General features: G+C 39.7%; 1 protein-coding gene across 1 annotated transcript; it reads left to right on the top strand.

Annotated features, from left to right (window-relative positions):
• The first annotated feature begins 1310 nt into the window (after nucleotides 1-1310).
• Nucleotides 1311-2291, top strand: LOC112850120 (olfactory receptor 5K1). The gene has a single exon (XM_025913722.2). The coding sequence runs from the start codon at nucleotides 1323-1325 to the stop codon at nucleotides 2289-2291; it is 969 nt and encodes a 322-aa protein (XP_025769507.1). The 5' UTR covers nucleotides 1311-1322.
• The last annotated feature ends 18548 nt before the right edge of the window (nucleotides 2292-20839 follow it).

The raw sequence follows: 20839 nt of genomic DNA, 5'->3' as shown, positions 1-20839 counted from the left end.
GAGCCACCCAGGCACCCCATTGACCTGAAACATTTTAAATACAGTCATTTTTTTTTCTTTTCCCTCCTTCTTCTCTCTCTTTTCTGCTTCTATCCATATCAGTTTCCCTTCCCAGCCAAAGGGGTATAAATACTTCACAAATAGCCCTACTTTTCCCCCCTAAAGCATTTTATTTTTAAATAGGAGCACCTGGGTGACTCAGTTGGTTAAGTATCTAACTCTTGATCTCAGCTCAGGTCATGATCTCAGGGTAGTGAGGTCAAGCTCTGCATTGGGCTCTGCCTCAGGTTCAGAGCTGGGTTCTACATGGGGTTCTGTGCTGGCCGTAAAGCCTATTGAAAAAGTAAAATAAAATAAAATAAATAAATAAACTTGTATACCACTAGCATTGACAATAGTAAATTGCTAAGAATGTGCAAATGAAAATCTTCTTAAAAATTTTTTTATAGGATAAAATATGCATAACAAAATTTAAACCATATTTAAGTATAAGGTTTAGTGGCATTAAGTACATTTATGTTATTATGCAACTATCATCGCTCTCTATTTTCAGAACTTTCTTACCTTCCCAGAATTAAACCCCATACATATTAAACAATAACTATCCATTTCCTCCCTCTCCCTGACAACTATCATTCTACTTTCTGTCTCTGTAAATTTGACTACTTTAGTTTGTGTAAGTGGAATCATAAAGTATTTGTCCTTTTGTGTCTAGTTTACTTCACTTAACATCTTTGAGGATCATCCATGTTTTAACGTGTCAGAATTTCATTCCTTTTTAAGGTTGAATGATATTTCATTGTATGTATATACCACATTTTGTTCATCCGTTCATTCATTGATGGACATTTGGGGTGTTTCCAGCTTTGGCCATTGTGAATAATGCTGCTGTGAACATAAGTGTATGAAAGTCGTCTTTTCAACATCACTGTTAATACATATACAGTCCCTGAAATTGTTTGGGAACACTGATACCAATTGCTGACATTGAAATTATGAATCAGCTTTCCCTAATCCATAGAGAGAAGCTTTTTGCACTGAATATTCCTCTTAAGACCTCAAAAGCCATCTCTGTGCATATAATCTGATATATTTCCTGAAAATATACTGGAAAAATGTTAAAGAGTAGCTACATAGGTAATAGCTTCAGGAGATTGATACTAACTCAGAATTAGGCATGTGTCAAATCCACATAACATGCGAAAGCATTATAGAATATGTTCCTCATCCTTATGAACCAGTTAGATTGGCAGTCAAGTTGGACATATTATAAATTAGTACCTAATTTTTCCACAATTTTTTTCTCAACAGAGAATTCAGGAATGGCTGAAGAAAATCATACCATGAAAAGTGAGTTTATCCTGACAGGATTTACAGATCACCCAGAATTGAAGACGCTTCTTTTCTTGGTGTTCCTTGTCATCTATCTGATCACCATGGTAGGGAACCTTGGCCTGGTGATATTGATTTCAAAAGAGCCTCATCTTCACATGCCAATGTACATCTTTCTGGGCAACCTCGCTCTTGTGGATTCTTGCTGTGCCTGTGCCATTACTCCTAAGATGTTAGGGAACTTCTTTTCTGAGAACAGAATGATTTCTCTCTATGAATGCATGGCACAATTTTATTTTCTTTGCACCGTTGAAACTGCAGACTGCTTTCTTCTGGCAGCAATGGCCTATGACCGCTATGTGGCCATATGTAGCCCACTACAGTACCACACCATGATGTCAAAGAAACTCTGCATTCAGATGACCACAGGAGCCTTCATAGCTGGAAATCTACATTCCATGATTCATGTAGGGCTTCTATTTAAGTTAGCTTTCTGTGGATCTAATCACATCAACCACTTTTACTGTGATATTCTTCCTTTATACAGACTCTCCTGCGTTGACCCTTATGTCAATGAACTGGTACTATTTATCTTTTCAGGGTCAATTCAAGTCTTCACCATAAGCAGTGTCTTAATATCTTACCTGTACATTCTCTTTACTATTTTCAAAATGAGATCCAAAGAAGGAAGGACCAAAGCCTTTTCTACTTGTGCATCCCACTTTTTGTCTGTTTCGTTATTCTATGGATCTCTTTTTTTCATGTACATTAGACCAAATTTGCTCGAAGAGGGGGATAAAGATATACCAGCTGCTATTCTGTTTACAATAGTAGTTCCCTTACTAAATCCTTTTATTTATAGCCTGAGGAATAAGGAAGTAATAACTGTCCTGAGAAAAATTATGAAGAAAAAAAAATCTCATGAAAATTGGAAACAAATGACATCTACTGTAGCTTAGTGAATTAGATGTAAGAAACCCTTCCAAGTGAAATTACACAGAGAAAATGCACAAATTATATGTAAAATACTAAAATATATCATAATACAATCAATTTAGGAAGCAATACATATGGTAGAAAATATACAGGAAAGTATAAACTGTGCTAAGTCTTAATTCAAAATAACAAAAATCAAAACCAAATTTTGAATTCATTCAAGAAACAATTTAGCATGTTGACAAGCTCATGGACTATGTCAGCATCAGGGATTGGGATTATCAGCGCCCAAAAAGAAAACAACAAAACTGACAGTTACACATATAAAGGAAAATTCTATTAAACATTTACAGCCAGTCCACTTTAACTGGAGCATGAGCACTCCAGTTAGGCTAAAAGACTTTAAGGGCATGAGAACCTTTGACCAATGAAATCACTAAAGCATGAGAGGCAAAGTTGAAGCAAGTAAATTTTGAGGAAGCAGTTTTATTTTTTTATTTTTTTATTTTTTTATTTTTTTAATTTTTTTTTTTCAATGTTTATTTATTTTTGGGACAGAGAGAGACAGAGCATGAACGGGGGAGGGGCAGAGAGAGAGGGAGACACAGAATCGGAAGCAGGCTCCAGGCTCTGAGCCATCAGCCCAGAGCCCGACGCGGGGCTCGAACTCAGGACCACGAGATCGTGACCTGGCTGAAGTCGGACGCTTAACCGACTGCGCCACCCAGGCGCCCCGAGGAAGCAGTTTTAATAGCATTTTGGGCAACACTATAGTTCGGATAGAGGTGTGAGGAAATGAAGGTGTCAACTAAAAGTGATTATTATATTTTCAAGTTAAAGTTCCCTTGGGGTTAAATGGTTAAACACAGAATGCCGATTTCAAGAGTGGTTATCTTCAAGGGCACCTGGGTGGCTCAGTTGGTTAAGCTTCTGACTCTTGATTTCGTCTCTGGTCATGATCTCATGGTTTGTGAGTTTGAACCCCGCATTGGGCTTTGTGCTGACAGTGAAGAGCCTGCTTGGGATTTTTTCTCTCTCTTCTCTGCCTCTCCCACGCACTCTCTCTCTCAAAATAAATAAAGAAACTTAAAAAAAGAGTAGTTATGAGAGAGGGCTATTTACTCCCATGTACGCTCATAAAGATGCCCATAACATAAAGTTCCAGGCAAGTAGTCAAACTCCATCTAAGATTTGAAGAACCTCCATGGTCAGGGAGCTACACTAAACTCCTCTATCTTGAGAGGTGAGGAAGGGGTTCAACAACGAGGACACCACTACATTATACATAGACATGAAGAAAAGCATGATTGTTGAACCATGGATAGGACTTACCTACAATAATAATTCCTTATTTTTTTTCTTTTTCTCCACTGCAAAACCTGAAGTTGTGAAATGTAAGTAGAATTAAATGATCCCATTTATTTTTTTAAGAATTAAAGGATTTTGATGTGACAAAATGAAAGAATAACTTTTATTTATTCAACATAGATTTATTGACAGCTTCTTATGTGGAAGCACTGCTGTAGGTGCTGGGATATATCTGTTACCAAAATATCAGTTTTTTCATCTTCTTAAACAATAGAACATTGCCACGATTTTAATGACTAACTTCTGGATAAAGGAGGACCCGTATCAAAAAGAAAAAAGCCCTCTTCTACCTCTTCTCTTGATGCTCTGAGGTCCCATCTAAATTCCCAAAAGGCAGGGTGTCTGGGTGGCTCAGTCAGTTAAGCAATCGACTTCGAGTCAGGTCGTGGTCTCAAACTACTTCATGGGTTTGAGCCCCGCTGTCAGCACAGAGCCTGCTTTGGATCCTTTGTCTCCCTCTCTCTCTCTCTCTCTGCCCCTCCCCTGCTCACACACTGTCTCTCTCTCAAAAATAAATAAACATTAAAAAAAATAAATTCCCAAAGGCAATTGTCAGGTTGCAGTTATGGTCCAGGCTAGCCAGTCTCTAAAGCTAACTTTGCATGGAAAATCAACATGTTGAGTCTATTTAGAAAAAGTTGTGGGAACATAGATATAGTATTTCCAATCCTTTAATTCACACATACAAAATTATAACCTCTTTGTTTCTATTTGTAACCTCCAAAAAAATCTAATCGAGCCAATTCCATAGAATTAGACATTACAAGATTTGAAATGGAGATGTTTCAAGATTTTCCTGGTTGTTTCTAATTTAAATCCCATCAGTTTAAGATTTTCCCAACCCTACCTCCAACATTCCTTGATTGCATCTAAATGTACAAGTACTTGTTTGATATCATGGCACTGAAGACAGGTGTCATGTTACAGATTGAGCTCTCTCAATCTGTATCCCTCTGAGATGTTTGATCCTCTAACTTTCTGGTGATCTCCTGGTGCCACTATCAGTTTTGATTTCTGCATTCACATCTAGTTCCCAGGCTAGACATGGAAGCGTGATTTCAGCTAAAGCATCTACTTTTTAACTCCACGAGGCTCCTGTCATGTCTGTCAGCTCAGTCTTGCTCTCTCACTCTGCTAATTTCTGAGTAAATTCTCTTGACCACCCTTCTAGGATATCTAAGAAGATGGAAAAACTGGGTTAGAGGTTATTGATATACCCTAGCACCTAACTGAAGGAAAGGCCCACAAGAAGACTGGAGGGCACCATTTTTGTACTTCTGATGACACGTGGTGTAGGCTCAGTGCAGGATTTTGAAAGCTTTCATAGGTCCCACTGGAAGGTTCCTTTTGCCATATATCTCCAAACTTCAATGGGCATTTGATTGTCTCCCCATCTCATTCCTAGAACACCCGCTGGGAATATAAATCACAGAATCCCATCTCATCAAACACTGATTATTTCTCTCTGACTTTCTTTTTATCCCCCAACTCACTACATCCTTATTTCTAGGGTGATACATTGTACTTGTATTCTTCCTGTCTGGATTTTCAAAGTTATGTTTAGGGTAAAAGCATGTGAGATTCACATTGTTGTGCTCTAATCTTTCCTTAAGTAATAAATCTGAACTGCAAAAGCTACTCTCTAAAACGTCAGAAATGGGGGCGCCTGGGTGGCGCAGTCGGTTAAGCATCCGACTTCAGCCAGTTCACGATCTCTCGGTCCGTGAGTTCGAGCCCCGCATCAGGCTCTGGGCTGATGGCTCAGAGCCTGGAGCCTGTCTCCGATTCTGTGTCTCCCTCTCTCTCTGCTCCTCCCCCGTTCATGCTCTGTCTCTCTCTGTCCCAAAAATAAATAAACGTTGAAAAAAAAATAAAAAATAAAACGTCAGAAATGATCACTGGGCAAAACAGAATCACAGACTGTTTTCATCTAAGTACTACTGGTTGTAGAGAGAAAAGTCTCATAAAATTAGGCCTTTTAAAATCTTGGCCAATATTCCATAGTAACCAAAGAAAAGAGATTTGGTTAAGACTTTACTTTAAAAAATAAAACTAAAGCTTATGGAAGTAAATATTTTATCTTATACTTAACCAAACTTCAGTTATAATCACAAACGCATACTAATTTTGCAAAGAATGAATCAAGCATTGTTTTCCCTGGCATTATTTTCCAGAAGAATAAAGTATGATAACCAGATACAACCTTTACTTCACTTTTGGATTCAAGGGCTAATAGTAACAAATGCTAATAATGGAGCAATTTTGTAAAATATCCAAAAGCCTCCCAAGGATCCTTCCTAATTCTTACTGCACAAACTCTTATCCATTCAATCTGTTTTTATTGTCCTGATCCTACCAGGCCCTATTTGTCAATGGGACTTTGTGTTTCCTTCATGCAGGTCTCCAAGAACACATTCATCAACTTCATGAAGTCTACTGCATCTTTCTCAAGGTCATTTCACATTGGATTCGAATAATGTTTACTATATCAGAATATCAGCAAGTAATATATTGGCACCATGGATAAAGACAGTGGTGCTAAGCAGGGACGAATGTGTACAGGGAGATTAACTCCAAGAGTGATTAGTTCATTCAGGGATATTGTGTGTGATGACAATTCTTCCTTCCCTGAGAAAGCATTGTCACCTCAGAGACTTACAAACTGTTACTGTGATAGCAAGAACCTCTTTTGGTTCATCAGTTAATATTGAGGTGTGACCTCATTATGTATACAGAGGTTAACATTTGAGCTGATTTGTAGACATCTTTAACACTTGCAACACTTTCTTTTTTACATTTTAATTATTGGGGTTTTACACCTAATATGCCATTTTCTGTTACCAGCTGACTCCAACTATCCGAGTATCCAGAGTTTGGTGAAATGAAGAATATTTATTCTATACATACACCTCTCGGCAAGTCATTTACTTGCCCTTTATAGACCATTCCTTTTTTCGGATGATTAGTCCTCATTTTCTACTCATTTCCAGCCCAGAAAAATTACTCTGAAGTTGACAGTGCTTGCTGCTTTGGTGCAGGTCTGCCTTATCAGTGAGCCAATTTCACCACATGATTTTTTTTTTAATTTTTTTAATTTTTATTTATTTTTGAGAGAGAGAGCATGAGCAGGGGAGGGGCTGAGAGAGGGGGAGACACAGAATCTGAAACAAGGTCCAGGCTCTGAGCTGTCAGCACAGAGCCCGGCACCGGGCTCGAACCTACGAACTGCGAGATAAGATCATGGCCTGAGCCGAGGTTGGATGCTTAACCGACAGAACCACCCAGGTGCCCCTCACCACATGATTTTAAATATTGGCTCATAAGTGATGCTGATAAAGTGTCAGAGAAGCAGAATGTAAAATCTGTAGCCCATTCAACTCCAGAAATCATACTTACTGTTAAAAGTTTAGTTCAGTTTAATACCATAACTCTCAGGTTATATTTATAATCTGTCGAAATGGGACTATATTTGGACTGTGTACAGGGGAGAAAAAAAAAACTCCACGTTTTAGTAGATAACTTTTCCTACATCAGAGCAAATAAAATACCTCCTTGCATACTTGGATGTGCCTGTGTCTTGTATGTCTTTTAGAAATGTAAAGCTAATATAATGTATTATTCATATTAATTTGAAGTTTTCATTAATTTGTTTATCAAAACAGAATTTTAGCTAAATGAAGACATGATTTTTCTATTTAGTTTTCAAATTTTTTTTTTTTCAACGTTTATTTATTTTTGGGACAGAGAAAGACAGAGCATGAACGGGGGAGGAGCAGAGAGAGAGGGAGAGGGAGACACAGAATGGGAAACAGTCTCCAGGCTCCGAGCCATCAGCCCAGAGCCCGACGCGGGGCTCGAACTCACGGACCGCGAGATCGTGACCTGGCTGAAGTCGGACGCTTAACCGACTGCGCCACCCAGGCGCCCCTCTATTTAGTTTTCAAAAAAGGTGAACTTGCTAGTGGATTGGGTTCTTTCATTCCTTGAAAAAATATTTATTAAGATGTCTGTGGCAGCAGCACTGGGCACATGAGGTAGGAAAGGAAGTATACTTTGGTGCAAAACAATACAAATATACAATATAGCACATAACTATGTTTATTCAAAACTATTTTATGTATACACTTAATAGATATAGACATAACTTAGTGCCATCTTCCATAGCTCATAAGTCATAAGTAAAAGAGGTTATGTTTTACTACAAACATTTACGTTGTACTGATATCATTAAAAATTTACTAATACTCTATGGATCTTGTAGTTAATGGATAAACAACATTCAAAACTTCAGAAAACTTAATTTTAAAGATAACTTTTAAAATATATGTAACAATTTTCTTTATGATTCTATAATGACCAAGACAAGATTTTTTAAAATATTTCTTAGGGAAATACTTCCTGCTTAACATTTCAAACTCTTAAAAGTCAAACATGTCTCATGGACATTAAAAGGACAATAAAGAAATATTATGAACAACTCTATGCCCACAAATTTCATGAAATGGACCAATTCCATGAAATACGCAGTCTGCCAAAACTCACACACACACAAGAATAATCTGTATCTTGCAAGCAGAAATTTTATTTTTCGCGAAGTCCAGCTTATCAATTCTTTCTTGTATGGATCATGCCATTGGCGTTATATCTAAAAAGTCATTGCCAATCCCAATGGCATTCATTTTCTCCTATGTTTGTTTAGAAATATAAAAGTAAATTCAGAAAAGTTAAAAAGAGTTGAAGTGGTTAAGAGTTGGGGACAGCAGAAGTTGCAGTGAGGGTATTTTTCATTTTAAGTAATGTAAAATGATATGATTTCCAAGATCTGCATATAAATTGTGTTGATAAAAATAAAAGATAAATTTTAAAACATGGGTAACAATTAAGCTTGAACATTTTCCTCCTTCCCACTTGCACTGTTTATGGTAGAAAGCTCAGTTAGCGTTTTTGAGGAAGGATACATTCGTTTTAAACCTTTGACATTCCAAGCTACTTTTGGCTTCTGTGCCCATCAAAAATAACAGAAACTCCTTGAGAAAAGTATTCTATTACAAGACGAGGCAAGAAAATATGCATCATATTTGCCAAGGCAGGACCTAAAGAAAAGGTGCATGTAGGGAATGAAAGAATTTTTGGTAAAAGGTGAGAGATGAGACTTCCAATATCTAAAAAGGGCAGGACTTTATTATGTTCATCCTGAAAAATGCTAGAGCTGTCCTAAGCAGAACGCAGACAGGGCCTGATCCAGCCCCATGTCCTACAAAATGTTGCAACTGTACGATATATTGGGCCACTGTGGGAAGAAAACTTTACCACCCTGCTGTGACTTATGCTCCAGTTAGTTATTGCTAAACAGCCCCAATACTCAGTGACCTAACACAGTAATAATCACTATATTTTTATCTCTCATGGTTGGGGGGTCAACTGTGCTTCCCTAGGCAAGTTCTCACTCAATATTATCACACAGTTACAGTCAGATGATGGCTGGGGCTTTTCCTAAAAAATCCTAAAGGCTTTTCCACTTGTATGACTGGCCATGGTGTTAGCTGCTACATGGGATCTCAGTCAACATGTGATACCTCTTTGGGACCTGGTGTTTTGGGTTGAATTGTGCTCCCTAAAAACATATGTTGATATCCTAACTCCCAGTACCTCAGAATGTGACCTTATTGAGAAATCAGATCTTTAAAGAGGTAATCAAGCTAAAATGAGGCCACTTGGGTGGGCCCTAATCCCCTATGACTGGTGTCTTCTATAAAAGGGGGAATTTGGACACAGAGACAGATATGCAGAAGAAAGACGATGTAGGGAGACACAGGGAGAATGTCATGTGAGGATACAGGATTGGAGTGATACAGATGTGAGACAAAACATATCCAAAAATGCCAGCAAACCACCCAAAGCTAAGAAGAGGCAGGAAATGATTCTTCTGTACAAGTTTCACAGGGAGCATGGCCCCGCGTACACCTTGATTTCAAACTCCTAGCCTCCAGATGTGTGAGATGATAAATTGCTGTTGTTTCTAAGCCAGCCCTTTGTGATACTTTAGTCCCAGGAAACATATACATCTGAGTTTCCTTACAGCCAGAACTGGGTTCCAAGAATGAGTGGACCAAGAGAACCAGGCAGAAGTGCATGGCACTCTGAAGGCCTGGTTTTGGACATCCCATAACAGCACTTCCGCTATCCTTCATCACTGAGACAATCACAACAGTCACCACTGTTTTACTCACATTCAGAGGGAGGGGCCAGAGACCCCTTGATGGGAAATGCATCAGCATCACACTGTAAGAAGAGCATGAGGAATGAGATAGGGTATGTTGGCCATCACAACCTATACAAAGTTTAAAAGTTTAGGAAGAGTCGAGAAAGATAATTGGGCAGGGGTGTGGATGCATCAAGGGCTGAGTTTAGAGGGGCGCCTGGGTGGCGCAGTCGGTTAAGCATCCGACTTCAGCCAGGTCACGATCTCGCGGTCCGTGAGTTCAAGCCCCGCGTCGGGCTCTGGGCTGATGGCTCGGAGCCTGGAGCCTGTTTCCGATTCTGTGTCTCCCTCTCTCTCTGCCCCTCGCCCGTTCATGCTCTGTCTCTCTCTGTCCCAAAAATAAATAAACGTTGAAAAAAAAATTTAAAAAAAATAAAAAAAAAAAAAAGGGCTGAGTTTAGAGACAGAATGCTAAGGACCACTTGACTCACTCATTCTTTGTAAAATTTGTTTTCCCCTGAATGAAGGGAAGATGGCTGTTTTGAAACAAAAAGAGGTGAACTCTGAGGTTGTCGCCTTGGTTTCTGGGCTCCTCAGATGTTCCCTCACTTCTATCTCCCCAATAAGCGAGAACACTATGCGGGAGGTATGATTATCATCCCCATGTGACAGGCAAGAAAATAAAGCCCAGTATGGTTTAGTCACTGGATCAATATCCCACAGTAATATTTGTGATCTGAACTCCAGGCTAACTGCAAAACCAAATCCTCTGTTGTCACATACGAAGTCACAGAAGATCCAGGGGTGGCACACACTTGTTTAGTTTAGCCCACGCGGTACAGAGAACGGTATAGTACTTTTTAAAAATTCATTTCCAAGATTTAACAATTGGGAGAACATTCATAAAAGCAAATTTTAACTTTTCTTGAAAAGTTGAGAGATCTGGCAACAATTCGTTCTTTTTATGCCACCTACCTGCCCCTTTGAACATTCGAATGTGTAATTTTGCATTACAAAATACTGCCTCTCCTCACAATTATTCCAATACTTACTACAGTAAAAATATTTGCTAACTTGCTATTATAAACTATAAAATATGCTGTTTGAATAATTTCTCGCTGTCTCAGCTCACTTTTTATAGTGAAAACACTAAAAAGAAAAGAAATAACCAAAAAGGCTCAGAAGGGATCATCTTTTAATTCACTAATTAATTAATATATAATCAGATATACAGTGGGCTATTTAAAAAGCAAATAAATAACTAATGGTAAATAAATAAGCTAAATAAGTTTATTTACACTATTAAAAAAGCTTTTTTGTAACATTTATTTATTTTTGAGAGACGGAGACAGAGTATGAGCAGAGTGGGACAGAGATAGGGAACACAGAATCTAAAGCAGGCTCCAGGCTCTGAGCCTGATGCGGGTCTTGAACTCACAAACCATGAGATCATGACCTGAGCCAGGGTTGGACACTCAACCAACTGAGCCACCCAGTCTCACCTAAGTTTATTTTTTAAAAGGAAAATCTTATACAGCAGACAGTTGACTGTTGAGCTATACATTTGTTTTTTAAAAAATTATTTGTTTTATTGGGCAGGAGGTACAGGTATGAACTTGATAGAAATATGGTAGAACAAAAGTCAATGTAATTTATTTTAGGCAAATATACGTTTTCTTTTTATTAACTATGAACTTATTATTTTACTTAGTTTAAATTATCTTCAACTCTTCGCCTTATGCTTGTATATTTGTTTTGTTGGTGAATCAATACCAATCCCAGAAGACAGACACAACAAAACTAGTTAGTCCTGTTTAATGTGTTCACAAGGCAATTCTCTTTCATAAGGGAATGAAAGCCAAACGTTGATGTGGGAAAGAGTGCATTATCAAATTGGTATGCTAATTTTGGAGAACTGAATCATTATATACTGATATTACTTACAGATCTACTTTCTTTAATAATTAATAATTTAATAATTTAATAATTAATTTAATAATAATTTAATAAGAAGATAGGGACAAAAGAGCACATATGAAATAAAGGAAAACTGACTGAGATAAAAATCCAAAACTTTCTGTTAAGAGAAAAAACTGCTGGAAATTTTTTCAAATGCAGAAATATGCATCTGCGTGGAACTAATTCTTCATAAAAGCAAAGAGGGAACATGAGAAAAGAACCGCCTTTGGGTTGTGACACGGATGAGCAGGTTAGGCTGGTACTAGGCTCACTAGTATGTCCTCTCAAAGGAGGTTGTGGGACATACATTCAGCACATTTGCCTTCAGTGTGAACATAGACTGAAAGAATTACTTGAGGTTACCACAACTGGGGACCACAAGGCAGGGAAAATTGATTTATTCACCCCGGGAAGACAACTACATATAGACTAGCTCTGTGAGCATCAAAATGATGTAATTTCAGGAGCTCCAAGCTATTCTCCTAGTTAAAATGTCTCTCCATCTCTAGATCAGTGACATATCCCACCATTAGAATATTGAGACGAACATGGTGAACAGATTATATCTTTCCTGCCAAATGAGCAAGCGATAGCACGATTAATTAATGAAGGATATGGTCCACGGACTCAAAAATGAAGTATGTTATGCTTCCACATTAAAGGAAATAATTTGCGTTGTGTTTTTAGTGGCAGCCCATGCTAAGGGCAGCGTGCAGTCTGCATTCCCAGGGCATCTTACCTTCCTGGCAGCGACTGAGACATTCAAAAAGTATATTAAGAAAGAAAGAAAGGCAAGCAGGAAGGGAGAAATACAGGAAACAAAAAATTAAGAATAAGGTCTTGGAAGTCCAGAGATTAAAATGGAAATCACTTACCTGGAAGGTGTGACTCATTATCCCAATAGTACAGATCAATTCAATAGGTGGTTTGACAAGCGATTCGGAGGGAAACAGCCCAGAGGAACAAGGAACAAATCTGGGAATGAGGCGCCATTATTTTTACACACCAAAAGCCAGATAACACCCCAAATACGTGATTCCTGGAAGGCCAGGGACAGCCTGAGGACACCAGGCTGGACAGAAAGAAACAGAACTAAAAGTAGGAGGGATAGGGGCCCTGAAACAGATTATCTTCTCAGTTTTATGTTGACTGCACTAGAAGTGAGGCTCTTTTTTTTAACGTTTATTAAATGTTTTACACTAAAACATTAAAAATAATGTTTATTTTTTTTTAAAGTTTATTTTTGATAGAGAGAGAGAGAGAGAGAGAGAGAGAGAGAGACAGTGCGAGCAGGGGAAGGGCAGAGAGAAAGACACAGAATCTGAAGCAGGCTCCAGGCTCTGAGCTATCCGCACAGAGCCTGATGTGGGGTTCGAATTCACGAACCGTGAGATCATGACCTAAGCTGAAGTCGGACACTTAACAAACTGAGCCACCCAGGCGCCCTTGGAAGTGTGACTCTTTAAAGAACATATCACCTGAGCCCTCTTGTACTCTTATACTATCACAGGAAACCAATGTAATACTGAAATTTATTATGTCAAGGATTCTTGCAGAAGCAAGCTATAACGACCATAGTGATGAAATCTCTGGCATAAATTCCCCTGAGGGTTGTCCTCCTTTTTACTGATCTTCAGTGTCCTCCTCAACCCCTCTTATACAGTGTGTCCTCTTTCTACCTGCCATCCCCAGGGAAGCATGTACTGAGCTCCTGTTAGTGTAGGAAATAACACAGTGCCACACACAGTGAAAAGAATTACATGGGCACAATCCCTGTTCCTTAGAAATGTATCCAATGCAGGCTATTTAAGAAGGAAAGAAAGGGCACCTGGGTGGCTCAACTTGTTGAGTGTCCGACTTCAACTCAGGTCACGATCTCACAGTTCGTGGGTCTGAGCCTGTATCGGGCTCTCTGCTGTCAGCACAGAGCCTACCTTGGATCCTCTGTCCCCTCTCTGCCCCTCCCTCACTTAAGCTAGCTCTCTCTCTCTCTTCTCTCAAAAATAAACACTAAAAAAATTAAAAAAAAAAAAGGAAAGAAAATGGCATAGGATATTTCTAGTATATTCAGTGTAATTGACCAGCATAGAACTTCATTCCCCACAGTGCTTCCACTCTCTCAGTTTTTTTCTTCTATTTAACCAACTTTTTAATTAAATATGTAGCCCCTACTTAGAGGGAAATACTAATTTTTGAGATAGAAGATATATTAGTCTTCTCCTGAAGCAATATGCACCAATAACCGATAAGAGGAAATAGTGAAGCACACAACGTAATAATTATGTGTCTATCTATGTCATGGCATCAGGAAAGTGAGTATTGTGGATAACCAGACTTAAAAGATTAGTTCATGCAGGTGGAAAGTCAGCTGCATAATGTTTATTTATTCAGTAAGTACCCATTGAGCATTTTACCATATACTATGCACTGTGCTAAGCACTTGCTTACTGTGAGCAAAGTCAAACAGGATTTCTGCTCTTGTGGGCTTTAACTAACCCAGGGGAGGAAGGAGACATTAAAAATGATTACAATTCAATAATGTTTAACAGGATTTAAATAAAACTTATCCTCTCTTTTCAGTTTGGTTTTATCAGAAGCTCCACATGCTAAAATGAGAGGTTAGACCCCTGTGCAGGATTTGCAGAAGGTGGTCTTATTTTTTTTTTTTTTAATTTTTTTTTCAACGTTTATTTATTTTTGGGACAGAGAGAGACAGAGCATGAACGGGGGAGGGGCAGAGAGAGAGAGGGAGACACAGAATCGGAAACAGGCTCCAGGCTCTGAGCCATCAGCCCAGAGCCCGACGCGGGGCTCGAACTCCCGGACCGCGAGATCGTGACCTGGCTGAAGTCGGACGCTTAACCGACTGCGCCACCCAGGCGCCCCAGAAGGTGGTCTTAAAACCCATCTTGGGGCTTTCAGCAAATCACTCCCCACAAGGATCTGTAAGTGCTTTGGAGGTTAATCAGAATTTGGAGAACTGGGAGAGAATCTCTGGGGAGAGATACTGCAAGCTCACAGGGTTTCCCAAAGTCCCACCCGCTGTGGTAAGGAGGGAGCTGGCCCCCTCCTCACCCTACTAAGCCAGTTGAGAGGGGCTTTATTCACTCAGAGAGCTTGCCATGTGCTCCCTGACGTTTGAGAAAGCTGTGGAAGAAGATTTGACTCATTCTTGAAAAATCTGACAATAAAAGGGCTTGGCCAGATAATTCTGAAGCAGCAAGATCCCAAGTTGAGTTGAGAGGGACTTAGCTGTTTTTGTTTTTTGGGAGCTAAATGTCTTTCTCACAACAGGAGCTGACCTGGAGTCCTGTTTAAGAGAGAGGGAGAGAGAGAGAGAGAGGAGAGAGAGAACTCCTGAGCAATCTGGGGGCAGTGTGACCCTAACAGAGAGAAATCAGACTGCCAGGATCCCAGGGACTGTGGTAAGAGTGGTAAGCACACAGCTAAAGGAGAGACATTGATTTTACTTGTTAAATATAGTGTGAAGGTCTGCAGAGGGAGGGTCTCTGAGAAACTCCCAAAAGCAGTCTTTAAAAGAGAAAGAGCCAGCAATTGTGCATGGGCTACATGCCCCACGGCCAGATGACAACTGTACCAGCCATATTAAACTGTCCTTCTTCCTAATCTACTCTTTCCATGGTTTGACCATGGAGGTTCAGAAAGTCTCTGTCCATGTAGGAGAAAGTGACTGAGAACTGACAGAAGCTAAGTCCCCACCCCTATTGTAGGGTTTCCAGACAGAGACAAGCCTAAGCTAAGAGAAGATGCAGTTTCAACTTTGAATGGTGTTTTAATTTTAATATTTCACTAACTGGCCTGAAACGTGATTATCAGACTGGACTGAACTTTTTTCACGTCCCTCTTAAAAAGGATTTCATTATTTCTTAGCAACCCTAGAACTTCCCTCAGATTATTTTAAGGTATGGGGAGATTGGATCCAAGGAGTTTAAAAGGAACGATGACAGGGGTGCCTGGGTGGCTCAGTCTGTTAAGCATCTGACTTGATTTTGGCTCAGGTCATGATCTCACTGTTAGGGAGATCATGCCCCACCTTGGGCTCTACACTGATAGCTCGGAACCTGCTTGGGATTCTCTCTCTCCTCTCTCTCTCTGCTCCTTCCCCACTGGCTCTCTGTCTCTCTAAAAATAAATAAATAAATAAACATTTTCAAAAAATAAAAAAATAAAAGAAACGATGACAAGTAGAATCACTTCTCAACTTGGATTTTACTGCCTGCCACATTTGAGAACTTTAGAGTGTAAAATAGTAAGAGGGAGAATGAGCCCCAAGGTAGATGGTCAGGGAAATTGTGCTGAATAAGAAAATATTAAGCTTTGATTGGAAAAATGAATAGAAGTTAGCCAGGTAAAAAAGTGGGAAGGGGGAGGGGGTATCAGAAAAAGTCATTCAGGAAAAGACCTTTTAAAAGCCTATGGTGGGAAATTGTTCTAGATACTATGCATAACAAACGACCCCAAAATGTAGCAGCATAAAACAACAAATGATTATTATCTCTTACAGTTTTGTAGGTTGATTGGGCTTAGCTGAGTGGTTCTTGACTGGAATCTCAAAGGTTATTGTAAGATAATGGAGGGCCAGAGTCATCTGAGAGTTCAGCAAGACTAGACAGACATCCAAGTCAGCTGAGCACATGGCTAGAAGATGATCTTGACTGTCAGCTCAGAGCTTAGCTTGGAAATGTGACTGCATCACTTACCTCCATGGGGTAGTGGGATTGATAGATCATATAGTATTTTATTTTTAATTTTTTGAGTAATCATACTGTTTTCCATAGGGGCTACACCAATTTGCATTCCCACCAACAGGGCATGAGGGTTCCCTTTTCTCCACATCCTCACGAACACTTGTTGTTTCTTGTGTTTTTGATTTTAGCCATTCTGATGGGTATGAGAGGATATTTCATTGTGGTTTTAGTTTTAGTTTGCTGGAAGGGGGTTATAACCCCAAATGTTTGAAGTCTTTCTAGAATTTTTCTGGTTAATTTCTTATCTTACGTGTCCTTGAATGCTCCCTTAAGTCCTGGGCAATAAGTGCTGCTCTGCAACTTATTATAAGTGCTCGTGAATAATACCCAGAGGTTGAAGTTAAGGTGTGTGTTCCTGACATCTGTTGACAAGCTTAGCACTTAAAATGAACCATCCAAATCCAATTGCATATCAGGGGGCAGTAGTTGTTTTTAGGAACTTGAGAATAAGCCACAGAAATCCAAGTTCTTCCCATTCCGTCATGGATGTGGATCCAATTTAAGCAAGATAATGATGCGGCTGATCTTCAATCACCAACCGATGCTTCTCAAAATCATTGAAGAAACAAATATTCCACATTAGTGCCGTCTTGTGTGAGACAAAGGATAAAAACAGAAGCTTTAAAAATTCTTCCACTTTGAGATGCAAGGATGGCTTAAAAGTCCATGTAGTGAATGAAGTGCCATTTTGAAACGAACCTGAAACTGGAAACTAGACTGCCTCCGTCAATGTAGCACCAGCCCCAGCCCTATTCCGCACCAGACTGCAGTCACAGGACAAGCCACAGCAGCTGCAACTCCTGCACATGCCAGGCAAAGGCTGCCTTCTCCCCCTGTGCTATGTCGGCCTCCAGACACTAACACCTAACGTTTATTCAGCTCTTGCGTTTCAGGATCTATTTCACTGTCACAGTAACCTATCAAGGCACATACTATTTTATACTCATTTTATATGGCCATTGTCAAGTGCTTCTGGCAAGTGTAGAGGTTAATGTCAATCACTCATGCCTCTGTCCTGGGTGATCCTTTTTTTTTTTTTTTTAAGGTTTATTTACTTATTTTGAGAGAAAGAGCATGAGTGGGGTAGGGGCAGAGAGAGAGAGGGAGACAGAATCCCAAGCAGGCTCTGTGCTGTCAGTGTCACAACCTGTGAGATCATGACCTGAACTGAAATCAAGAGTCAGATTCTCAACCAACTGAGCCACCCAGGCAGCCCTGTCCTATGTGATTCTAACCAAAAGAGTAGGAGTGCAATGAATTGATAAGCAGACAGGGGTCAAAGTATTCACTTTATTTATGGAGGCCTAATTACACCACAGTACAGGGTCCCGGAAAGTACTGGATTAAAGAAAGTAATTTGGTAGTGAAGCCAAAACAAATGAGGCTTCCTAACACCTCCTGCCAAATCTGAACCTTAGGAAGAGCCACGGGGGTGTACTGGGTGTGCAGGCACACTCTCCCTACACATCTCCAACCAGCAGTGGTGTGATGGATTGGGGCCTGTCTCAAAGAGCCAGTGATCAGAAGAGAGTGCTAGAAAGCACAGGAAAGAAATGGCCTCTAGAAAGCAGGCACTGTACCAGGTCTGTTTACTTAACTGTTTACTTAGACTGTCTTTCTTACAATCTGTCTAGGAGAGAGGGAATCCTATTTCTTGTTTTTATTTTTATTTTCTGTTTATTTATTTTGAGGGAGAGAGAGAAAGAACAAGAGAGAGAAGGAGAGAACGTGCACACAAGCAGAGGAGGGGCAGAGAGAGAGGGAGGGAGAGAGAATCCCAAGCAAGCTCCACACTGCCAGCACGGAGCCCAATGCAAGGAGCCCAACTCATGAACCGTAAGAAGGTGACCTTTGCTGAAATCAAGAGTGGGTTGCTTAACTCACTAACCCACCCAGGCGCCCCCTATTTCTTGCTTTTAAATGTAGTTTCAGATACAGTTTTCAACATAGTTACCCACTGGAATCACTTTGAAAGATTAAAAAAAACAAAACACACACACAAAAAAGCCATAGTGACCTGGTCACACCCCAGGCCAAATAAATCAGAAAATCTCTGGGGCACAAATATTGTTTTTAAATTCTCCATGCAAGTCCAATGTGCAGGCTAGGCTGAGAACCACTGCTTTATAGGCTTGGTAACCTCATTCCCTCCTCATGCAGCCAGTCACAGCTAGCAGGTTTTGAGTGGCTACTTTATGTTCAGCAATTTACATAATCCTCACGGCAAGTGTATGAGGCAGGTATAAAAATCCTAGCAATTCACAGATGGGGAAAGTGGAGCTTGGAAAGGCTAAGTGACAGACCTGGAATTACAAATTTAGTATTCTGTCTTCTGAACTAGATCCTTCACCAGCATACACTGTGCTTTTTTGCGGATGCCATGATCCTAGCAATATCTCCAATCATAACATATTCTTTCTTTTTTAGGGGCGAGCATAAACAGTTGGAGAAACTGGAAGACTTCATTCCAGTACTCCCTCATGGAAAAAACAACAACATAAAACTCCTTCCATGGAAGTTGAGGATGAAGAGTGTTTCTCACAACTAACTTTCATAGAGATTTTGAGACTGTGTGGTAGGAAGTAGTAATAAATCAACAGTTGGAGATGGTTAAAATTGTCGAGCAGCTAAAGTCAAAGAGCATCACTTTTTACATAGTCAGTTTAATGGTTTTGAACAGCCGTTCTTGGTATCTTGAGACTGACAAGAAAACTGGATAGCACAGTCTATGAAGATAAGCCAGCGTCTGGAATGCGAAGGAAGCGGCCGTGGGAGGTTATGAGAACAAGGGAGTCTAGGCTGCTCATGAACATACCAACTACAACACAAGCTGCATAGAGAGAAACAAGAACAGAAGGCTGGAAGACAGGGAGGGCCGGAAAGGCTGCAGGAGAGCTGAGGTCAAGTTCACACCCTGAGACACTGAGTCAGAAGATAAAAGGTGATGCATTACTCAACAAGCCAAGTATTTTTAAAAGGTGAAGACAAAACAGAAAGAGAATTATCTTTCCCTCCATATTTCATATTTTTAAAACTCTGCAAAGGTACAAAGTAATATGAATTAGATTTCACTTTATGTAAATTTGCTGAGTGTGTGTAAATCTTAATATGTCAAATAGCATATTAACTTTGCTCATAGAATTTTTAGCACGGAAGATCATTTAAATGAGTCGTGTGGCAATTTCCTCTATAGAGCAAATAACCCACTCTTTTTGCAATTTAAAATTCTCTTATGATGAATCTGCAGGACACTGGCATGTATCATAATTTGATTCAAGGAAAAATGTATGTCGTTACAATTTTATGTTGGAACACCTAATGAGCAACAGAAAAATAATTACACACAGATGTGTTTCCTTGTTTTATTCCTCTCTTTTCAAAGTATGAATCATGATTCCCTTATGAGTAGAGGGCTGAAAGGAGGACAGGACCCCACCCAGCTCTGCCAGCACAGAGCTCCGTCAAGCTTGTGAAATTACAACTTGCATCTTCAGGGCTGCACCCATTCAGTAGCCAGGAAATCTCGGGGAGTGTTGTAACTGGCGAAATCAGGTTAATTCAACAGATGGTTTTCATTTCTGGTGAAAGTTTGCATGAGGCTTACTTCTTAAAACGCCCTCACACTATCTTACGGTCAAATGAAGATAACTGGATCTATATTATAAGTTTTAATAGTGCTAGTCTGCAATTTGCTCTTGTCTCTGGAATGGGAAAACTAAATTGATCTATCCTATGGCCATCTCATTCTTCTCACCGGTGTGACTAAATCAGTTCACCTTTAAGTGACTTTTCAACTCTGTCCTCTCCCCCCAAAACACACACACACACACACACACACACACACGCAAACACTTTGAGCAGGTAAACCGTAACACATTACTATTATATTAATGACATAGACAGTAGGCACAGTGTTAACTGAACAAATAAATTCTTCCAGGATTATTCTGCCCTTTTTATTGTGTCAACTTTTATGGCTATACCTTAAAATTTTTTGAACTGCATCTTTTGCCAAAAAAAGATATAAAAGATATTTATTCACATCATTTAATAAGATTAGTTAGGAACTATAAAATTAAGATTTTAAAACACATTTCTTAGGGGCACCTGAGTGGTTCAGCCGGTCAAGCAACCAACTTCTGCACAGGTCATGATCTCACAGTTTGTGGGTTTGAGCCCTGTGTTGGGCTCTTCGCTGACAGCTCAGAGCCTGGAGCCTGCTTCAGATTGTGTCTCCCTCTCCCTCTGCCCCTCCCCCACTCACATTTTGTCT

Source organism: Puma concolor, chromosome C2 (assembly GCF_028749965.1).
Source record: "Puma concolor isolate L17-30 chromosome C2, mPumCon1.1.hap2, whole genome shotgun sequence".
In the NCBI taxonomy this organism is placed as follows: domain Eukaryota; kingdom Metazoa; phylum Chordata; class Mammalia; order Carnivora; family Felidae; genus Puma; species Puma concolor.
This window is presented reverse-complemented; position numbering and strand designations above follow the sequence as displayed.